Source organism: Triturus cristatus, chromosome 4_2 (assembly GCF_964204655.1).
Source record: "Triturus cristatus chromosome 4_2, aTriCri1.1, whole genome shotgun sequence".
Classification (NCBI taxonomy): domain Eukaryota; kingdom Metazoa; phylum Chordata; class Amphibia; order Caudata; family Salamandridae; genus Triturus; species Triturus cristatus.
Genome location: NC_140586.1, coordinates 294558250 through 294578905, shown reverse-complemented (window position 1 = coordinate 294578905; position 20656 = coordinate 294558250). Strand labels below are relative to the sequence as shown.

Here is a 20656-nt window from a genome sequence, read left to right as displayed (position 1 = left end):
ACCGAACTGTCTCCTTTTGGCACCGCCCATCAGGAATGGATCTTATACTTGTGTCGTGACACGGTCTCCTTCATAAGTTGGTAAGCACTCTTATTTTTATTTACAGCGCGGTCTGCTTCGGCCGCGCTTGTTTATTTATTTAATTGTTTTGCCACATGGACCGAAAGGTAGTGTATATCCTCACTAAAGCAGTCTGCTTTTATTTTGCCGTGCTTGTTTATTTATCTAATTATTTTCTCGCAACGACTCTCTGCGAGCAGGGCGGGATTACAGGGCCTTGTTGTTATTTGCAGCGCGGTCCTCTTTCAGTTTGAGGACCGCGCTTGTTTATTTAATTTGTCGTGCGGGCCGCTTTCACTTTTGCGGCCGCACTTGTTTCTCCTGGGTACAAGGCACAGACTGGGACCATTGGTGCGGAGGCCTGGGTTCAGGTCACATCTCAAAAGTTACTTAATGCACATTATGAGTATTTATTACGCTCAGTGTTTTCTCTTTGCAGTGCGGTACTTGCGTGTTCACGATTAAATACAAAATACTAAGTTGCTGGATGCTAAATAAAAAAAAAACATTTGTCGAGCTAACGGAAGGTAGGAAGATATTTTTTCTTTAAAAGCTATAGGGTTCCTAAAATAGGAGAGCCACATTTTATTTCGCCCAGAGGGCTAATTGCGCAAAGACTGACTCCGCGCAGTGTATTTTAAATTAAATTGGTGTTCTTCTATAGCTTCCACGGTTGCTTTTTCACCATGTCACAGCACTATTTGAGAAGAGAAACTGTTCTGACAGATGTTATGCATTAAGAAATAAAACCACCTAGAGAGACCGCGCTCGCTACGAGTGTATGAGTAGTATGTAAGTTAATCAAGCAGAAGCAAAACTCTTTAATACCAGATACTTTAAATTGTAATATGTCTCCTAACTGTACGTACCTCACTGGTCAGATCCCACCACCCCACGCAGACTTTTCCAGGGGACCTGAAAATAATGTCATTTGTGGTCAAGATGGCGAATAACAACTGGAGAGTAAAATGGTACAGTATTTGGTGCCTCGTTGGTGTGGAAACACACCTTATTCGTCAGTTATTGTCCTATGTCTATCTTTTTTGAGCGGTTTTCCAACTCTATTATACAGTGTAGAGTGGCCATGGGGGTGCGGGAGGGGGAGGGGAGACGGGGAGGGAGAAGGGGGAGGGGGAGAGGTAATGGGAGGGGGAGGGGGAGAGGTGTGTGGTGTGTTATATATATAAAAGGAAAATGCTACTTACCAGTATGCATCTGTTCTTGGCATGTAGAGCTGCAGATCCACACACTTAGCATAGATCGCCATCTGGTGTTGGGCCAGGATGTTTGCACTTGTTTTTGTCCTGGAAAATTCTTTGGTAGTCACGGGATAGGTGACTCCTCCTTTGGACGATAGTGCGCATGGGCATCGGCTCCATCCTCAGATTGTTTTTCGCCAGCAGGGAAATGATGGAGTTTTGTAAGAGACAGAAAGATGCCCATGTATGCTGTATCTAAATAAGATAGTACTAGAACAGATAAAGGTAGCCGGGGAGGCGGGTGGGCATGTGTGGATCTGCAACTCTACATGCCAAGAACAGATGCATACTGGTAAGTAGCATTTTCCGTTCGAGGCATATGAGCTGCAGATCACACACTTAGCATAGATTGTATAGCAGTACCCACCCCTAGCGGTGACCACCAGTACCTGTTGCAATAGTTTGAAATAGTGTTTTGAGTACAGCCTGGCCCACACTAGCTTGTTGTCTTGTTTGCACATCCACAGAAAAGTGTTTTGTGAATGTGTGTGGTGTAGACCATGTGGCTGCTTTGCAGATGTAATCTAAGGGAATGTTCACTAAAAATGCCATTGGAGCCCCTATCTTTCGTGTAGAGTGGGCTTTAGGAGGACAGATAAAGTATGTTTTGCTTTGTGATAGCAAATTTGTATGCATTTAACAATCCATCTAGCTATCCCAGACTTTGATATGGGGTTGCCTTTGTATGGTGGTGAGAATGACACAAAAAGTTGTTTGGTCTTACGAAAAAGTTTTGTCCTTTCAATGAAATAAAGCAATGCTCTTTTGACATCTAGGGGATGAAGAGCTCTCTCTGCAACAGTCAGTGGCTGCGAGAAGAACATTGGCAACTCTACAGACTGATTGAGGTGGAAAGGAGAAATGACTTCAGGGAGGAATTTTGGATTGGTACTGAGGGCAACCTTACTGTGATGGAATTGTAGGAAAGGTTCCTGAATAGTTAGCACTTGCAGTTCACTAACTCAAGAGAAGTGATAGCTACTAGGAAAGCAACTTTCCATGTTAAAAACTGGATCTCACATTTATGTAGAAATTCAAAGGGAGGACCCATTAGTCGTGTGAGAACGATGTTTAGATTCCACACAGGTGAGGGTGGTACCCTGGGGGGAGTTATCCTTTTGAGGCCTTCCATAAAGGCTTTGATGGTAGGCACTCTGAAATGTAATAGGTGTTGTCTATTTTGTAAATAGGCTGCTATGGCAGCGAGGTGCAGCCTAATAGATGTGTAGGCTAAGTTGCACCTTTGGAGATGTAGTAGGTAACCTATGATGTGTTGGATAGACAAGTCTAGGGGATTGATGTTGTTGTTATGACAGTATATTGCAAATCTCTTCCACTTGGCTGCATAGCAGGCTCTAGTGGTGGGACGTCTGGCTTCTTTAATGACGTTCATGCATTCAGGGGGAAGGTTAAGGTAACCAAATTCTATGACCTCAGGAGCCAGATCGCAAGGTTGAGCTGAGCTGGGTCAGGGTGTTGGATCTCGCCACGGTTCTGGGTTAGGAGGCATGGGGAGAGGTGTAGTTTTTGGTGGGGAACTACAGACAGTTCCAGTAATGTGGTGTACCATGGTTGTCTGGCCCAAGTTTGAGCAACTATAATGAGAGTCCGTGCATGTTGCTGTAGTTTGCACACCACCATTGGAATGAGTGGGAGAGGTGGAAAGGGGTACCCAAATCTGCCTGACCAATTCATCCATATCGCATTGCCTTTGGACAATGGGTGTGAATACCTGGCGGCGAAGCTTGGGTTTTTGGCGCTTTCGTGTGTGGCGAAGAGGTCCATCTCTGGTTGCCTCCACATTTGAAAGAATGGCTGAAGAACTTGTGGATGAAGGTCCTACACGTAAATCTGTTGCGTTTGATGGCTTAACAGATCGGCTATGGTGTTTTGGACTCCTGGGACATGTTGAGCTAGGAGAAAGATGTTCTGGGGTATAGCCCATCTCCATATGCTCTGTGCCAGTTGAGAGAGCTGCAGTGTGTGTCCCGCCTTGTTTCTGTATGTAGTACATGGCTGTCATGTTGTCCGTGCGGACTAAGACAGCTTTGCCTGATATTTCTTTTTGGAAAGCCTTTAAGGCTAGGAAGATGGCTAGTATCTCCAGGTGGTTGATGTGGAGTAACTTTTGTTGAGGAATCCACCTGCCTTGCATGGTGTGATGTAATAGGTGCGCTCCCCAGCCGGAGAGCGATGCGTCCGCTGTCATGACTATCTGTGGAACTGGCTCTAGGAACGGTCGCCCTTTGGAAAGGTTTTTGTTGTTCCACCATTGCAGAGATCGATGAGTGTGACCGTCTACCAACACCAGATCTGTTAGCTGACCTTGAGCCTGGTTCCATTGGCGTGCTAAGCACTCTTGGAGAGGACGCATCTGGAGTCTTGTATGAGGTACTACAAGTATGCAAGAGGCCATCATTCCTATTAGCTGCATGAACACTCGTGCTGGGAGAGAGTGTTGAGGCTGAAATTTGGTTATGAGAGCTTGCATGCTTGCTAGCCTGGCCGGGTTGGGATAGGCTAATGCTTTTGAGGGGTCTATTGTGGCACCAAGGTATTGTATGTGGGACGGTTGTAAATGAGACTTTGCGTAGTTTACTGTGAACCCCAAGTTGTGGAGTAGTTGGATAGTGGTGTGAGTGTGATGTACACACTGACTGTATGAGCTGGCTTTTATGAGCCAGTCGTCCAGATATGGGAAGACGTGAATGTGTTGTCTTCTTAAGTGGGCTGCCACTACCGCTAGGCACTTGGTGAATACCCGTGGTGCTGTTGTGACTCCGAAAGGGAGTACTTTGAATTGATAGTGTTGGCCGTCCACTACAAATCTTAGATACTTCCTGTGAGCTACGTGAATGGGGATATGGAAATAGACGTCCTTGAGATCTAGAGTAGCAAGGAATTCGCCTTGTGAAAGAAGAGGAAGGACCTGCTGGAGTGTAACCATGTGAAAGTGGTGTGATTGTATGTAAAGGTTTAGAGGTCTGAGGTCTGGAATGGGCCAGAGAGAGCCGTCCTTCTTTGGTATGAGAAAATACAGGGAGTAAACTCCTGTTTTTTGTTGGTGCAGGGGAACTGGTTCTATTGCACCCTTTTGTAGGCGGGAGATCACCTCCTGCTTTAGCAGAGATAAGTGTTTTGACGACATTGGGCGTTGTTTGGGTGGTATGTGTGGGGGGGTAGAAGTAAGTTCCAGACAGTAACCTGATTGAACTATTTGTCTCACCCACCTGTCTGTAGTGATGTTGGTCCAGACAGGCAGGAACTGTTGTAGTCTTCCCCCGACCGGAGTGGAATGGTCTGGGGGAAGTGGAGGAAAGTCATTGGGTAGGGGTGGAGGCAGAGTGGGTGTTGTTGGTCTTGCCTCTGCCTTTATTATGCTTTCCTCTGTAGCCTCCTCCCTGGTAACCTCTGTTAAACGTAGACTGTGAGGGAGCCTTGTAAGAGGTGGAGGGGTTGTCTGAGCAGTAGCCTCTGGGGGTGCCCTTGTAAGGTGAGCGACAAAAGGAACGTCTGGGAGCCTGCAACTGCAAGGCTACCATTGATTTAGCTGTGTCTGTATCCTTTTTCATCTTTTTAAGGGTTGAATCTACATTTGGGCCAAATAGGTGCTCCTGATCAAATGGCTGGTTGAGTATGGAACTTTGAACTTCAGGTTTAAAACCCGAGATGCGCAGCCAGGCATGCCTACGCAAAAGGACACTAGTGTTTACCGCTCTGGAGGCGGTGTCTGCCACATCAAGAGCGCAACGGATGGAGGTGTTGGTGATAAGCTTACCCTCCTGTATGAGTTCATTGGCCCTGTTCTTGTATTTATCTGGAAGGTGCTGCATTATGGACTCTAGTTCATCATAATGTGCGCTATGATACCTGGCTAACAGCGCCTGAGTGTTGGCGATGCGCCATATGTTAGCAGCCTGTGAGGCTGTTCTTTTGCCGGAGGCGTCCAAGAGTTTAGACTCTTTGTTGGGTGGTGGAGCGTCACCTGATGTCTGGGAATTGGCCCTTTTCCTAGCATTAGAAACTACCAGGGAGTCTAACGGTACTGGGCCTTTAATGTAAGCTGGGTCAGCAGGGGCCGCTGTATATTTTTTCCTCGATCCAGGGGTTAATAACTCGAGCCCTAACAGGATCTTTAAAGACTTCAGGTGCATGCTTAATAACCCCTTTAAGCATAGGTAGTATTGAGGTGGACCTTTGATTGGTGTCAAATGTATCCATTAGGAAAACCTGCTCAATGGGGTCTGTATGCAAGTCAACCCCGTGGTAATGGGCAGCTCTGTGAACAAGCTGATTAAAGCCCATGGTGTCCTCTGGAGGGGAAGGCCTGGAGGGGTAGATGTCATCCTGTGGAACATTAGGGACATCTGGCGTGTTATAATCATCCCAGGGGTCTGGGGAAGAAGGTGGACTAGGATCCCCTAGTGGCACATCGTCTGGACCCTCCTCTATGTCATACAAGGTGTCATCATCGTCTACTGGTGTAGGAGATGGTGTAGGGGAACGGTGTGGTGGGGGAGGTGGTGGAGGAGGAGTTGGAGAAGGGACTCCTAGAGGAGATGTGGCAAAGTCCCTCTTTTTAGGTGGTGGAGCTGGTGCAGGCGCATCTAGTGGTCTTTTCCTAGAACTAAGCGTTAATGGACCAGTTTTAGGTTCCCTTATTAGAGTCTTTTGAGCAGGGTCTGGTGTGAACAGCTCTTCTGCTGGAGGTTGGAGGTTGGTCTTTCAGTGCAGTCGGTTTCGGTTCCGTAGGCTTCTTTGGCACCGACTCTGTAGTGTTTCTGTGTTTTGGTTTGGAGCCGTGCGTTTTTACAGTGTCCTTGGCCTGTGGAACTTGTTGTTTTTTCGGTTCCGAGGCTTTCCTTGGCTCCGAATCCGAACCTTTTGGAAGTGGTTTTTTGTTCGGATCCGAATGTCTTTTCGGTGTCGACGAATCGGTGCTTGTTGGTTTTGGTGCTGTGAGCTGTCGGCATGGAGGAGGAGGGCTGTTTCTTTTTCGGTGCCGGTGATTGTGTTTCGGTACCGACGGCAGGCTGACTAGAGCCCGAGCTGCCTGAAGGCTTAGTAGGCTTCTTTGCCGGCCTGAGGGCGGGGCATGGGAAGCAGTCTCACGGTGTGCACCTGAGCCCGAAGGTGTGACCGAAGCCTTTTTCAATGGTGCAGGGAGGGGGTCAGGGTCGACGCTCTTATTTACGACCCGCTGCGCCAGAGTGATGTGTTCGACGTCGGAGTCATCGGCTTCTGAGGCGCTGACGAGGCTTTCTTCGACCCGCTCTCTCTCCGGCACGTCGACACCCTCTTGGAAGATGTCGTCCGGTATGGATGTCGACGAGCGAGCCATGGTTCTTCGCACAAGCCGGTCCCGAATGGTCTTTTTAGAGCGGAAAGAGGCACAAGCTGGACAGTCTCTGGCATCGTGCTCTGGTGAAAGGCAGAGGTTGCACACTTCATGCAGATCGGTGTGGGGAAACTTCGACCCACATTGAGGACACTTCTAGAAGGGCGTGCTTTCCATGAGCCAGAAGCCAAGGCCCAGGTAGGCCCGAAGGCCTTCGTCAATGATCGGAATCGAGGACGTCGATTTGGAGAGATGCGCGACAATTAGGGTTCGCGATCGAGACAATACCGTCGAAAGGGTGAAGGATCCTGTGACTATTGGTAAGATATTAGAGGATCTAGACATTAGACCTGACCTATCAATATCAAGTGGACTTAAGATGAAATCAAGGTGGTCTCCCAACCTCACTAGTGGGAATAATATCGAAATTTCGACAATACTGTCGAAAGGGTGAAGGATTGCGCGTCGAAAGTGGTAACGGTTCCGAACTGGAGCGCGACAAACACATCCGAGCACGATGGCGGAAAAGAACAATCTGGGGATGGAGCCGATGCCCATCCGCACTATAGTCCAAAAGAGGAGTCACCTATCCTGTGACTCCCAAAGACTTTCCAGGACAAAAACAAGTGGTGATCTATGCTAAGTGTGTGATCTGCAGCTCATATGCCTCGGACATATGTGCTTCTGTACTTTTAGGCCACCCCTCCATAAATATGGATCTCGGTGGGGCGGCCGCTCTGTGTTCCCACACACACAACCACTGTCTAAAATAGAAAGGTGTATTTGTGTTTTTATTATACGTTTACGCCATCAACGTTTGTGCCATGAAATGCCGGGGCTTCACACATTTGTATGAACCAAGCAAGGTCTTATTCTGGCTAGTTTGAACTGTGCGGGCTGTTAAAATCCTAGCAGAAGTAACAATGCTTTTCGTTTTTCTCAGAATTTAGATTATCCATGCTAAAAGGGAATCCAGTTAATGAATGACTGCTTGATCAGATTGCTTAATAAAAAGTATTACATATTTACATACTAGATAAAAATATATATCAAAGAACCAGTACAAATGACAACATTTTGATTGTGTAAAGGGATTTACAAGTGTTCTTCTGAAAAGAGGCTAAAGACCCACTTCATTGAGTTTGTGATAAATGTTGTATGCAAGCTTAATTATTTCGCACATCGGTGGGACAGGCTCAGCCTTTTATCCTTCTAAGATCAAAGGGCGGAGTTGAGTTCCATTCAGTTGAAAATAGTAACACCAATTTGTTTTTGGCTGTTTATGTAATGTGTCTCAGGCACTTTTCGTACATGTTTGCCTGTAGGCGCGGTGACAATTCAGGTAGGAGAAAGCCATGATCTGGCCAGCAAGATGTCAGGCGAAGCTTGAGGGCATCAGAGTGTTTTAAGAATCTTAACTCGGGGCGGCCCTGGTATGGGGTATTTTTCAAGCACCGAGATGCATCTACTATGTGGCGTGTGCAATATAAATGTTAATTTGGTATCCTTTCGCACCTGGTGTGGTTCAGTGCCAGACACGTATTGCGTGCCACGGGTTTGGTTTGAACAAGCATCATCGATTTTAATTGTTTTTTTTAGTAGCTGGGCAGTGCCACTGACACACCTGGGAGATGTTGGCGCCCCCTCTCATCGGCTGTGCCCACTACTGACGCACCACAGTTCGCGTGCAGATCCGCTGCACACATTTGAGTCACACCTGCCACTCGCTCCTCCCATAGTCCCGATGGTACGCTCCTAAATCATGGAGTAAGTGCGCTTTGAAGGAAGTGCACACAGTTTAGGAGGTTGCTGTACTTTACACCGGGAGGACGCACCCTCCTTATACATGTGCTTGTACCCGAGATTGGACATATTTGTTCTTAAATATAGGTTAAGCAAATGATGGACTGTTTTGTGTCGCCCCCCCCGCCCCCCCCCCCCCTCATTTATTTTGTGAATTAGTAAAGCGCTCCATCCTTCTCCATCTCAGCACTAGGTCTGTAGGTCAAGTCATCCTGTGTAAAGTTTAGGCTTGAGATTATTTATTTATTTCTCACAATTGTACACTGTCTGCCTCTGTGGGGAACATATGACAGAAAGGTGTAATGTTTGACCAGATGTGTACATCTATTTGCTAGATTTAGTGACTAGGCAGCTCCTGGCCCTAGATGCAGCGCCTAGCACAAATAAAGCACATTTGCCTGTAATTCGAAGTGTAGTGTAAACAAATACTTGAATATGACCAAAATAAATCAGTACACCAGGACCTAGGTGATGCCAGTTTCACACATTATCGTTTGTGCGCTGTATAGTTTTGTCAGTAAAACATTAAGTGCAAACTTAATTGTCATTTTAATCGAAAATGTGTTGTTTATAATGGCACTATGCTATCACACCATGCATATTTCACAGTACGTCACTCCTCTCTACAAATCTCCACCCAACAACACTACTCCACATCACTCTATTCCACTCTGCCCTCCACCCTAACCCACTCCACTCAACAACACTCTACAATGCTCTACTCCATGACACAACCCTCCATTCCACCACACTCCACTTTATGCCACTTCACACTAGTCCACTCTACGACACTCCATGCCACTGCACTCTACTACAATTCACTCTACGACACGGCACTCTGCTCCACTCCACTCCGCAGCACTCAACTCTACACCACTTCACCCTACCTCACTCTATGCCCCTCCACTGTACTCCACACCACTCCACGACACTTTACTCATCTCTACTCCACTCTATGCCACTCCATGACACTCTATGCTGCGTCACTCTACTACACTAAACAACACTCTACAACACTCTATTCCACTCTAAGCCCCTCCATTCTACTCCACTCCACTCTACTCCATGCAACTCTACTCCACTCTTCGCCACTCCCCTCTATGCTACTAACTCTTAGCAATGTTGAACAGCAGCCATGCTGGTGTACAACATGGCTAAAACCCATTGACAAATTCAATAGCTCTTTCAATGGCAAAATCTATTGGCTTTGCCAAAGCTTGTTCTTAGTACCACCTTGTCTTCCCATGAGGACTGGCCCTTTTACTCCTGTTGTTACACGGTATGTCTTATTTAGTCTGTAAGCACTATTTTCTTTAATGAGTTTCCCCTACTGCAGGCACGACATGCTTTCCTGTAACATTCAGCACACCATGCGCGCTTTCACTTTCAAAGCAACCCGGGACAATGGCGGCCGCTTCTTTGAAGTGAAACTGGTCTTGCATTTACAAGAGTTTGAGCTATTGGCATTGTAAATGACAATGCTTTTTATTTGTGTGTGAATTATCAAAACAGATAAATAAAAGGCATTGTCATTTACAATGCACATAGCTTAAACGCTTGCAAATGCGAGACCTATTGCATTGCAAATTCTTGTTAACCTGTGCCACTGAAGTGAGGCCTTCAGGCTCACTCGCTCAAAGTTCAGCTGTGGTGTGTTTAATTTACCCCTTGGCCTACATCGGATTGATTTGGATTGCTTCTCTGAGCACGAGTGGTGTATCTGCGCTGGGAGTATATGTGCCTAGGAAGGGTAGAATACAGGGATAATGCAGTACTGTGTAGTGCATTCATGTTGAGTGCATATACTGGATGTAGGTGTGCCTGCAAGTTACACAGAACATGAAGGATAGAGTGCTGTGCAGTGCGTGCATGTAAAATGCATGTACTGGGTGGTCACATGGTCAGGATAGGCCTGGTAAGGAACACTGCCATTTACATGATCATGTTTCTTAAGTTGCCTTCTCCTTTATGCACAATGACTTTTGACATACATGTGCGTGCGCGACAATACAGGATAACATTCTCTGAATCAGCATTGCTTACATTTCTACTTCGTAGGCACATTGTAATGCCACCTTGAACTTTTAGTATAAGGGATAAAGTTCACTGTGTAAATGTCATTATTATTGTCCGGTAGACGACGACGCTATCCAACTAGAATAAACAAGTGCGGTCTGACTGGGTTGCAACATGGTCTCGTGGGTCCTGTTTATAACATATACAGAACAGTTTCCTTGTTACGGAAATGAGCACTCAGCTGACACGGTCAGGTGACTACATGCCGGAATTCCAGCTCTCAGCTGATTCCGGTTTACCAACACGAGGGATGTCCAGCTCTACACCATGATGGACAGCCTGATGACACTTACTCACAGGTAATGGGGAGTTAGTCTACCCAGCAGTGACTTAGCAGCTCACCCACCCTACGCACAAACAGGTTAGGGAGCGCTAGGCAGAAGTACACCACAGCACAGTACTCATATGCCCGCATATATTCACGGTCTTAGCAGCTTGGTGGAAACGTTGATCTTTTTCACTGTTTTTGTGAAGCTAATTACGCAAATCGGTTTCATTCTATTGATTATTGCAGTGCACCTATTATATGCAAGAATCACAATGCTTCAATAAATATTGAAACGCCTTGCTGTGTGTTTCTTGTATATTTCTTTAGGTATGCATGAGAGTCCAAACAAAAGGGTTCTAGATCCGTTACCACAATTTCCTTGGGCTATCCGGGTTGTGATGTTCTAAGGTTGCACACACATTTGTTACCCTGTACACTTAAGGGTGATGATGGTGCATTGTGAACTAGCAGGACTATAGGCCAACATATCCTGAGGGTGTGCACAGATTTAGTCTGGCACAATCCTGCCATTTATGTTGTCCAACAAACGCACAGTTTTACCAGACAGGTACAAGCCGTGTGACAGGGTGAATGTGTGCCTATGAATGGTCCAATAGTTTCAATCTTGGGAGACCTAGGGCTGCATGGTGGAACATGGAGAGGAGGTAGAGGTATCCCCCCCAGACAGAATTGACTATTCCTGCATTCCTGTAAGCTGGGTGGGACACACTGGGGAGGGGAGAACCAGGCTTCCCCATTACACTTCAAATGGTGGTTTTTGATTCAGATTGGTCACAGGGAAGAGGCATTGGAACACCTCAGGAAGGAGATGGGGCTGATGAGAGAATCAAAGAGTAGGGTTGAGGCCCTGGGCTAAACTTTTGATACACATATCACTGTGACTGACAAACATGTGTGAACTCTTGTCACTACCATGACCTGTGGTGTGGTTCTATCAGCTTTGGAGTTGCTCCTGCTGTGACAGACTGCTTTCAAAAGGAAGAGAAGGCAGAGGTGTGGGCCCTTCAAAAAGAAGCAGACACCCAACAAACTTAAAAGTTTAGATCCTAAATCACATTCGATGTCTTAAAATGGGAGCTTGAGACCCTCAAAATCGCCAACTGCTAAACAGCCAGATGGATTGTGAGGAAGGGAAGCTCTGCAAGACTTCTACCTGAGACCAGGACTGGGGGCCAAGGCCTGCTAGTTTCCCTGCTGGGTGAGGGGACATCACCCAGGAGTCCATGACCACCTGGCCTGGAGCTTGGCACACCAGCGCCTGTCTGCTTGCCAAGAACAGTGTGCCCTGTGAGGAAGGGGATAGCGTTTCAGAGAGCAAGCTCCAGTGGTTAATCCTGTTAAGTGGACTCGCGGAGTGTGAGGAAACAGATGCTGCACCGATCAGGTCATTGCCCGTGTGTAGGACAAAGTCAATGACTTCTGTACCCCAGAGGAGGGCAGCCGTAACGTGAGCCTGGGATATCGCTGTGCTGATCGGACAACAGCACGTGCGGCAATGAGAGGTCTGCAACCCAGTATACCAGGAGGGGTCGACATGGTGTGTCACTATCTCTGTGCTAATTGGGCCATATGTGCAATGAGGGAGCGGTGACCCCGTATGCCAAGAGGGGCTGCTGTTGATGGATTGTCGGGCAGAGTGAGCCCTAGACGTTGCACGGTGAAGAACCGGAGAACCCGTGTGTCTGGAGGGGATGCTGTGCAGGCATCTGTTGTGCCAATCGAGCCATTGCCCATGTACAGCAGAGATACAGTGACCCTGTATGCTAGAGGGTGTCACTGGAACTAGCAAGGTGTGGGACCTGACCCAGAACTTTGCAGGCGGAGTGAAGACCGTGTGGAAACTCCTACGCTATTATCCTAGGATGACGAGTCAGCATCAAGAACTACGGACCACCTTCTCCCCCATGAGGGATGAACCAAAGACTTATGCTGCAAGGAGGAGCCAGGAGGAATCTCCAGTTGCAGTGGGTGCGCGACAGTGTGTAAGGAACTCTGGGATCTTCGGGCCCACCCAGCTGCGCGCAGTGAATTCACCTGAACCAGATGCTCGGCCCCCCGCAGAGGGGGTGCACTTAGGAACACTTGATGCTCTGATCCTGCAGGTGCAGAAAAGACTGAATTCCATCAGTCTGGCCTGGGCGAATTTGCTTGGTAGATAGTGCTTCGGCGCTGGTACACTTTTGATTTTAAAATATAGTCGGAGTAGACTCTTGAGTCTCGGACTACTAGTAGGGTTTACCCTTGATGTTGCCTACAGAGAATGGGCACTAACCATTATTGCTTAAGGGAAGAGGGAGTGGGACACAGAACTGACTACGAAAACACTGGGGGACTGTGAAGGTGTTTGTGAATGTCCTATTTCCATTTGTGTTGATAGCGGTAAAACAAAATACTTCTTTTATCCTGAAAGTGAGTATTTGGCTGGACAATCATTTATTACTGCTATTGCATGTGCTTTGAGTTGTGAGCTGGTGTCCACTGCCCTGTATCCATCCTCCCCGAGGGAGCCTTGGACTGCTCGGACCACGTTATTTCTGAGAGTCAAGTGTTGAATGGGTACTGGGTCCAGCTGCTCAGAATTTATAGTAGGTTGGACCCGGGGACATCAGGAGTAAAAGGCCTCAACTCCGATGGCTAGGATCCGTAGCTCCTACTTTCCCTGTGACCCTCTGAATGGGGTTCTGACACCCTCTATTACCTCTGGTGTGATTGGACTAGGACAAGACGCTTTGGGTACATGTAACAAGTGCTTAATTTGTACACAAAACATATGTGCAGGGGTCCAAGTTTTTCTTAGGAGTCTGCTGCAAGTGCAGCTGAATGCCAATAGCCGAATGCCAAGCTTGCAGAGTCTTGATTCGGCCACTTTACTTTTCACAGCATAATATACCATACCATAACATGACATACCAACATGTGTTTGTGAAGTGCGCGTTGTCCCTTTGGGGCATCCTGGCGCTGAATAACAGGTGTTTATTGTTACCCAACTCAATTGTAGGCTTAACAGACCAGCCTGGATTTAAACCTATGCACATGATGTCACATACTGGTTTCTGGGGTGGATGCATTAGTCAACTGAGCCACAAACCTTCTTATCTCATTGCTTCAAGTGCTTTTTAACTCTCCTTTTGACAGTTTTTCTTTTTCTTTCTTTGCTTTTCTATTTTTCTCTTATGTGCTCTAGGTCAGTTGAACGATTAAAAATAAATCTTGATGCCCAAACATGAATGCCAATGCACACCACCTGCACAAATTAAGCCCGGAATACATCCCACTTCACTAGGGAGCATCTAGATATGCTTCTTGAGGAACCGGGACACTGTGAATATTAGGCCTAAGACAACTGACTGACCCACAGCCACCTAGTGTAAAGGTGAAACAAAATACAGTTTGCACCTAGTGCTCAATGTGAGAACTCTATGACGACGCATGCCACCTTGTTTTAGTGAACATTCTACCATCTTTGTGACACATGGGACGCAGGAAAAAATTTATGATTTCAAGAACCTATGCAGGGCCTACACGAGCAAGAGATAGTAACATTTTACAGGGTGTATGTAAACAGGAAACAACAAACCGACATACAGGCAAATGCGAGACCACTATAATGGTGGTCATGCCCCTTTTTTTAGACGCTGCTCGCATATTCAGGTTACTGTGAGCAGTGTCTAAATAAAGGGGCGTGGCCACCATTATAGGGAAAGCGTGTATGGTGCTTTCACCCAAAGTAAAAAAAAAAATGTAATTTCAAAAGCTCTGTAGCACAGCCTTTGCTGGTAATTAAATAATTTGATAGGCGCGGCCGCTAAAGTGAATGCAGACCGCGTCGTATATTAAATAACTAAATAAGCGTGGCTGCTATAAAGCGGACAGCACTGTAATTTGAATAAAAATATATTACTATTTAAAACAAAGCGGGCTGGGACTCCAATGCCGGCACGTGCGCTCCGATGCTGTGGGTGGAATAAGGGAAGAACATTAAAGAAAATAGTGCTCATCAACTTATAAAGTAGACCATGTAACAACCGAAGTAAAAGGGCCAGTCCTCGTGGGAGTTTGTAAGTGAAGACAAGGTGGTAACTAAGGAGGGACTAACAAGCCTATGTATGAATCAGAAGCCAGCATTTACGAAGGGCAACGACATGAGCCAAATAACAAATATGGCTGGAGAGTGGGCAGGGCTTCAAGAACATACTCCAATACAGCATGACTCTCAGAGTGAGCAGCGCATGTGTGCTGCCCTTGGGCTCGGCCTACAAAGGACTCATCCTCTGGGGTTGGGCCCAGGATCCGCTCTTTTGCCCCATGGCCCCCTGAAAGGGGCTCTGATAATGAATATAAAATAAAACAATTGACCTTTTCACAAACCTGAGAGCTGTGTTGCTTGGGCTCATCCGTGGGGATCGGTGACTCGCTTTTCGCCCGAAATCTCTCTGTCTTGGTCACCACACTGTCAGATGGGCTGAACCTGCAAGGGGTGAAGGGAGAGTGAAGGAAAACAAATAAATGCAATGAAAGCTAGGCAGTAGGAAAAACATCTGTGCAGTCACTGCACCAAAAATGGTGGAAAAGAAAGATCCTTGTGCAATTTACACTGCACATAGCAACTACTGGTATACGTCTTACATCAATTACTTTGTAAAATGCAATACACTATGGCCCACAGTCCCTCCTGCTATCAGTAAAACACAGCTAAACTCTTCTTAGTCCTAACCAGATGTGCTCCATGCACCTATGTGGTTCAGACTGACAATCAACCCTCCTATATCTGGACTACGAAACACCAATGTACCATATTTCTGGACCTGTAGCACCCCATGCAGTTCTAGCATTAAGACCACAACACACAGCACTGCCAGTGCATCCCCAATTCTCATGTGCTGCAGCCAATGCTAATCTAACAGTCTGAGGCAAAGACAGGTTTGCTTTTATACTTCAATCCAGTTCAATCTCAGCACCTGAACACACACACACACACACACAGAAAACAATAAAGCTTACAGGGACGTTATAGTTAGGTTATGTTATAGTTACGCTCCGGTTACACTTGTACTTAACCAGTGAATTTCAGCAGTTATAGTTACCTGAGCTAACTATAACTTACGCCCTCCGCAATGTACTGCATATGACCTCACATATGATTGGACAATCAGATTCTTGGGAGTCATTGAACCTCTGACTTATTCAGGCATGCCTAAGCCAAGCCTGTCTGCACCTGAACAGGGCCAGGAACGCTGCCGGGTTGAGTACAGTTAAGCACCGGTTGAGCTTCATGAGGCTGGCCCTTAAGAACCCCGAGCAGAAGGTGAGGTGTGGGAGAGGGTAAGTGTTAGACCCAAGGATGTTGAGACGATGGTGCAACTGGACTACCAGGAGCCCTGAGTTAGGGGGGAGGTTAGCTCCAGAGAGACTACCCCCTAGAAATCTCCGGGAAAAGAAAATTGGTTGGGGGGTATCAAGAAAAGAGGAGGGCCAACGCTGTGCATTATTTAACTACCGCTCCCTCATAAAACACAGCTTAGAAATTAGCAAGATGATTGGGACAGCCCAGTTAGAATGTTTGTTTGTCACTGAAACCTGGGGCAAGGAAGGCTCTAGCCCGGACTTTGCGGCTGCCACGCCACCAGGTTATGTGGCGATGAGACTTGATAGGAGAGTACGGAGCGGGATGAGGCCTAGACATTTTTTTTGTGAACAGCTGAACTGCACACTAGAGCCCGTTAATACCGCTATCGAAGGCTGCGAAGTGGGGCACTTTAAAATCAAAAATAGAGATTCAGTGATTTTGGCGGGGCATGTGACCTACAGTCCGCCTGGTCCTAAAAAGCTATTTATTTCGAACTGGCGCCAAGTGCTTGAACCCTTTATCACTTGTGGTAACCTCACCATTCTGGAGGACTTTAACCTTCACTTGGAAGAAAAGAGGGACCGCAATACCAGGGCTTTCATAGATCTCATGCTCAGTTTCGGCTTGAGTAAACGGGTCAATATCTTGACTCACGAAGACCGACATATGTTAGATGGGATCTTTTCCAATCAAGAGACCCTGACTACAGGCGGCTGTCTGCCGTGAAGCTGGTCTGGCCAGAGTTTGATAATGTTTAATATACACAAGGCACGTGTGGTGGAAAGCATCAGAAACTGGGGGGAAAAAATTGCAGTTGGCGAGTTTGCGGATCCGCTTGTAAAATTAAAAAACAGAAGGACCTTGGAGATCCCGGCTTACCTGCTGAGAATTTTTATAAATCAGTTAGGTCGGCAGTTAAGGAGGTTTACCACCCCCCCCCCCCCCGGCAAGAGCATGCCAAAAGAGTAGGCAGAAACCCTCTGGCCCATGGTTTTCTGAGGAGCTCAAGGAGCTGCAAGGGCAGGAGGCAAGAACGGAGATGGAGACTGGCTCCTGAGTTGGAAAAGAAAATCAAACACAGGGAGCTTACTCTCAAATATAAAAGTACGATCAAAGAGGCAAAATCTGTGTATTTCCCCCAGAGGATTAGGTTGGCTCAAACGTTTTCTGCAATAAGGTGGCAGAGTTCTTTAAAGATAAGATATTTGCAGATTTCTCAGCTCTCACTAATAGCCCCTGTAATTCTGGGATGGCAGAAGGGAAGAGGAGACATATAACTGTCGGCGGGGAAGGGGCGATTCTAGAACTGCCTAACCCCAGCTGCTTAGCTAGATTCACCCCATTGCCGGCATCAAAAATCAAGACTATGTGAGCTGATACCACCTCAGGCTCACAGGACGACCCTTGCCCACCCAGGGTACTGCAGTTGGTCCATAACCTTATGACGGAGGCCCTGGAGAAGATCTAATCGCAGTTCTTGAAGTCCGGGGTGTACCCGCAGAGCTGGATGGAGGCAGTGAAAAAAAAAAGCCTGAAGGAGATTCTAGCGATTCAAAAAACTTGCGCCCGATCTCTTTGTTGCCTGCTCCATCCAAGATCCTGGAGAAGCATTTTAACCAGGAATTAGCTCAGTATCTCAAAGATCAAGACCTCCTGGACCCTTGCCAAAACGAGTTCAAGAAGAATCACAGCACTGAATCGGCGCTTATAGCGACTGCTATTCCATTCACAAGTAAGTTGACCATGGAGGTGCGGCCATCCTGATACTGCTAGATCTGTCTGTAGCATTTGACACCATATCACCAACTCTACAGGTGCAAAGGCTGCGTCTGGTCGGGCTGAAGGACGTGGCTCTTAAGTTGCTGGAGTCCTTCCTGCAGGGTAGGATGCTTACAGTCAGTTGTGGTGACTTCAGAGCCAAAACTTTTCAGCTCCCCTGTGGGGTTCCTCAAGGGTCCTGCCTAAGCCTACCTTTTTTAATTTGCATGTCGCCTCTCTGACGATACTGGTGCTTTCTTTTGGATTCCAGTATCGTACTTTGCGGATGACACTCCGATCAAGATCATCATCTCCATTTCCGATGACTGGGAAGAGGTGGCTGACAGGTTCAGGACTTGTATGATGGAGATCAGCAGGTGGATGAGGGAGAACTGCCTAAATGAACGGGGAGAAAACTGAGATCGTGGTGTTTAGAATGGATGGCTTAATTTGGACCACCGTTGGTGGCCAGAACGTGTAGTAGTTTACCTGCTCCGGCGGCTGCAGCCAAAAACCTGGGTGTGATTTTTGATAATACCTTGACATTCAATGCCCAGGTTAATGGAACAGCGAGCTCCTGTTTCTGGATTATTACGATCTTGAATCAAATACAGCCTTTTCTCCTGAAAGAGCGTTGTGTCTCAGTAGTCATTGCGTTAATCACCTCTCGCTTAGACTACTGCAATGCCCTGTGTCTACATGAGAGCCAGTACTCACTAAACAAGCTCCAAATCATTCAAAATGCGGCAGCACTTTTGGCCCTAGAGTTACCTAAACACTCCAATGTCAGGGAAGAATTGAGATTCCTTCACTTGCTGTCAGTAAAGAAACAGGTGACTTTTAAAGCCCTTTGTTTGGGTAGCTGTATGTGTGAGTGAGAGGCTTTGTGAGTTCCTATATTGGTAAGTGAGTGGGTGTATGAGCTGCTGTATGGGCGAGTGAGTGGCTGTATGGGAGAGTGATAGGCTGTTTGGTTAATTGAGTTGGTGTGTGAGTGGAGACCTTCCATCTGTTTTCCTGCCCGCTTGACAGCGGACAGGAAAACGGATAAAAAGTCAGCTCCGAGCAAGCGAGAGCAGTTTTCCTGCTCCCTCCTCCTGGGAGCGGACTTACTTACTACTTATCTAGGGATGTGATTCCTTGCAGTGGACTCGAGGATCCTACAAAATTTTGATTGGCTGCCAACACTTCAACCAGGACGTGTTGGCAGCCATCTTGAGAATCGGCTTGAAGCAGAGTCCCACAAAAAAATAAAAAGAATAGGGGGCAGGGTAGGAATACCTGACCCCCAGATATGGTGGGCAGAGGGTTCCACCGGGACCCCCGTGGGGGCTAAAAAAAATTATGGGGGGGGGGTGGAGGGGGTAGGTTTGTGCGCACTCACAGGTGGATCCACAGATTCACAGCAAAAAAAATTTAAAAACCTACTGGTGGGCAAATCTGGGCGGCATGCTAAAAATATAATGGGGGCTTATGGGGTCCTCCTCCTAGGGTTTAATTAAACCCCGGGGACCACCACCTCCACAGGCACCTGAGTTTTTCAACTGTATTATAGGGGGGCACGCACCGCAACCCCCGCGCTCCAGGGACCACCACCTCCCCGGGGCTTATTGCTTTATTAAATGGTGAGGCCCTATTGGACCCACCTCCCAGCACCGGGGACCGCCACCTCTCCTGGGTTTTTCAATAAAACATGTGGGGGTGGCACGTACCCTACCCCCTGTAGCCCTGGGGGCTGCCACCTTGCCGGAGCTTTAATTGAATTGTCATTTATGGGGGGGGCCGCAATGATCCCCCTCAAGCCCCGGGGACCGCCACCTTCCCGGGGCTTTACATACATTAAATGCGGACCCGACACCTCTCCGGAGCTTTAATTGTGTCCATCTGTAACGAAACTGGTGATCATGTAATGCGCTCCGATACCAGATATCTTCGGGTCTAGTGTGCACTATATAAAACTCTAAAAAAAAAAAAGATTAAAAAAAAGAATTTAGAGCCCCGGGGACCACCACCTCCTCGGGGCAACTTCAAACAAAGGAGGAGATCCCCGTCCTGGGGCCAAAGGGGACCGCCAACCCCCCAGGGCTGACTCCTGCAATGTCCCGGGGTGCCCATCCCGAGGACATTGCTGTTTGCTATGGCTTAGTGCAGCAAACACTGCACCGCTTCCAGTAAGAGCGAGATGAAAATGCTCTTGCTTACTAGAAGCGGAGCAGAATTGCTTTTATACACAGGGAGCTGCATGTTAGCAACTCCCTATGTTTAAAAGCAATGCCAGTTACCGCAGGAGGTGGGGAGCCGGCTCCCCCTGCGCTCCTCAACACTTCAAAAGTGGGGGCCCTGGGAGATGGGATCCCTGGGGCCTAACATGGCCTGGGAGGGGGGGCAGCGCGGCGCCCCTCCCTTTTTTATTAAATATTATTATTAAAAAGGGGCAGGCCCGGGAGGGATGGGCCACCCTTTCTTGAAATAAAGAAATTAAAAAAAGGCCAGGCTCCGACATCGGCCCATGAGGGGGTCCGCAAGGCCCCCGCCCTATAAGTTAGATTTATTTAAAAAAAAAAAGGCCAGGCCCTAGTCGTGGGGGTCCCTGGGGCTAAAATCGGCCTGGGGAGGAGGTGCCGTGTGGCCCCCTAACCTATAGAAAATAGGCCTGGCCCCAGGGGATGGGGTCCCCGGGGAAGAAAATGGCCCACGGAAGGGAGGCCACGCAGCCCCCGCACTTA

General features: G+C 47.5%; 1 protein-coding gene across 2 annotated transcripts in view; it reads right to left on the bottom strand.

Annotated features, from left to right (window-relative positions):
* ZBTB37 (zinc finger and BTB domain containing 37) overlaps nucleotides 1–20656 on the bottom strand; it is a 133994-nt gene that overhangs the window by 30617 nt on the left and 82721 nt on the right. For both annotated transcript variants that reach the window (XM_085601588.1, XM_085601589.1), the window contains exon 3: nucleotides 15194–15293. In XM_085601588.1, the coding sequence (XP_085457714.1) occupies nucleotides 15194–15293 (100 nt within the window). The remainder of the gene's footprint in view (nucleotides 1–15193; nucleotides 15294–20656) is intronic.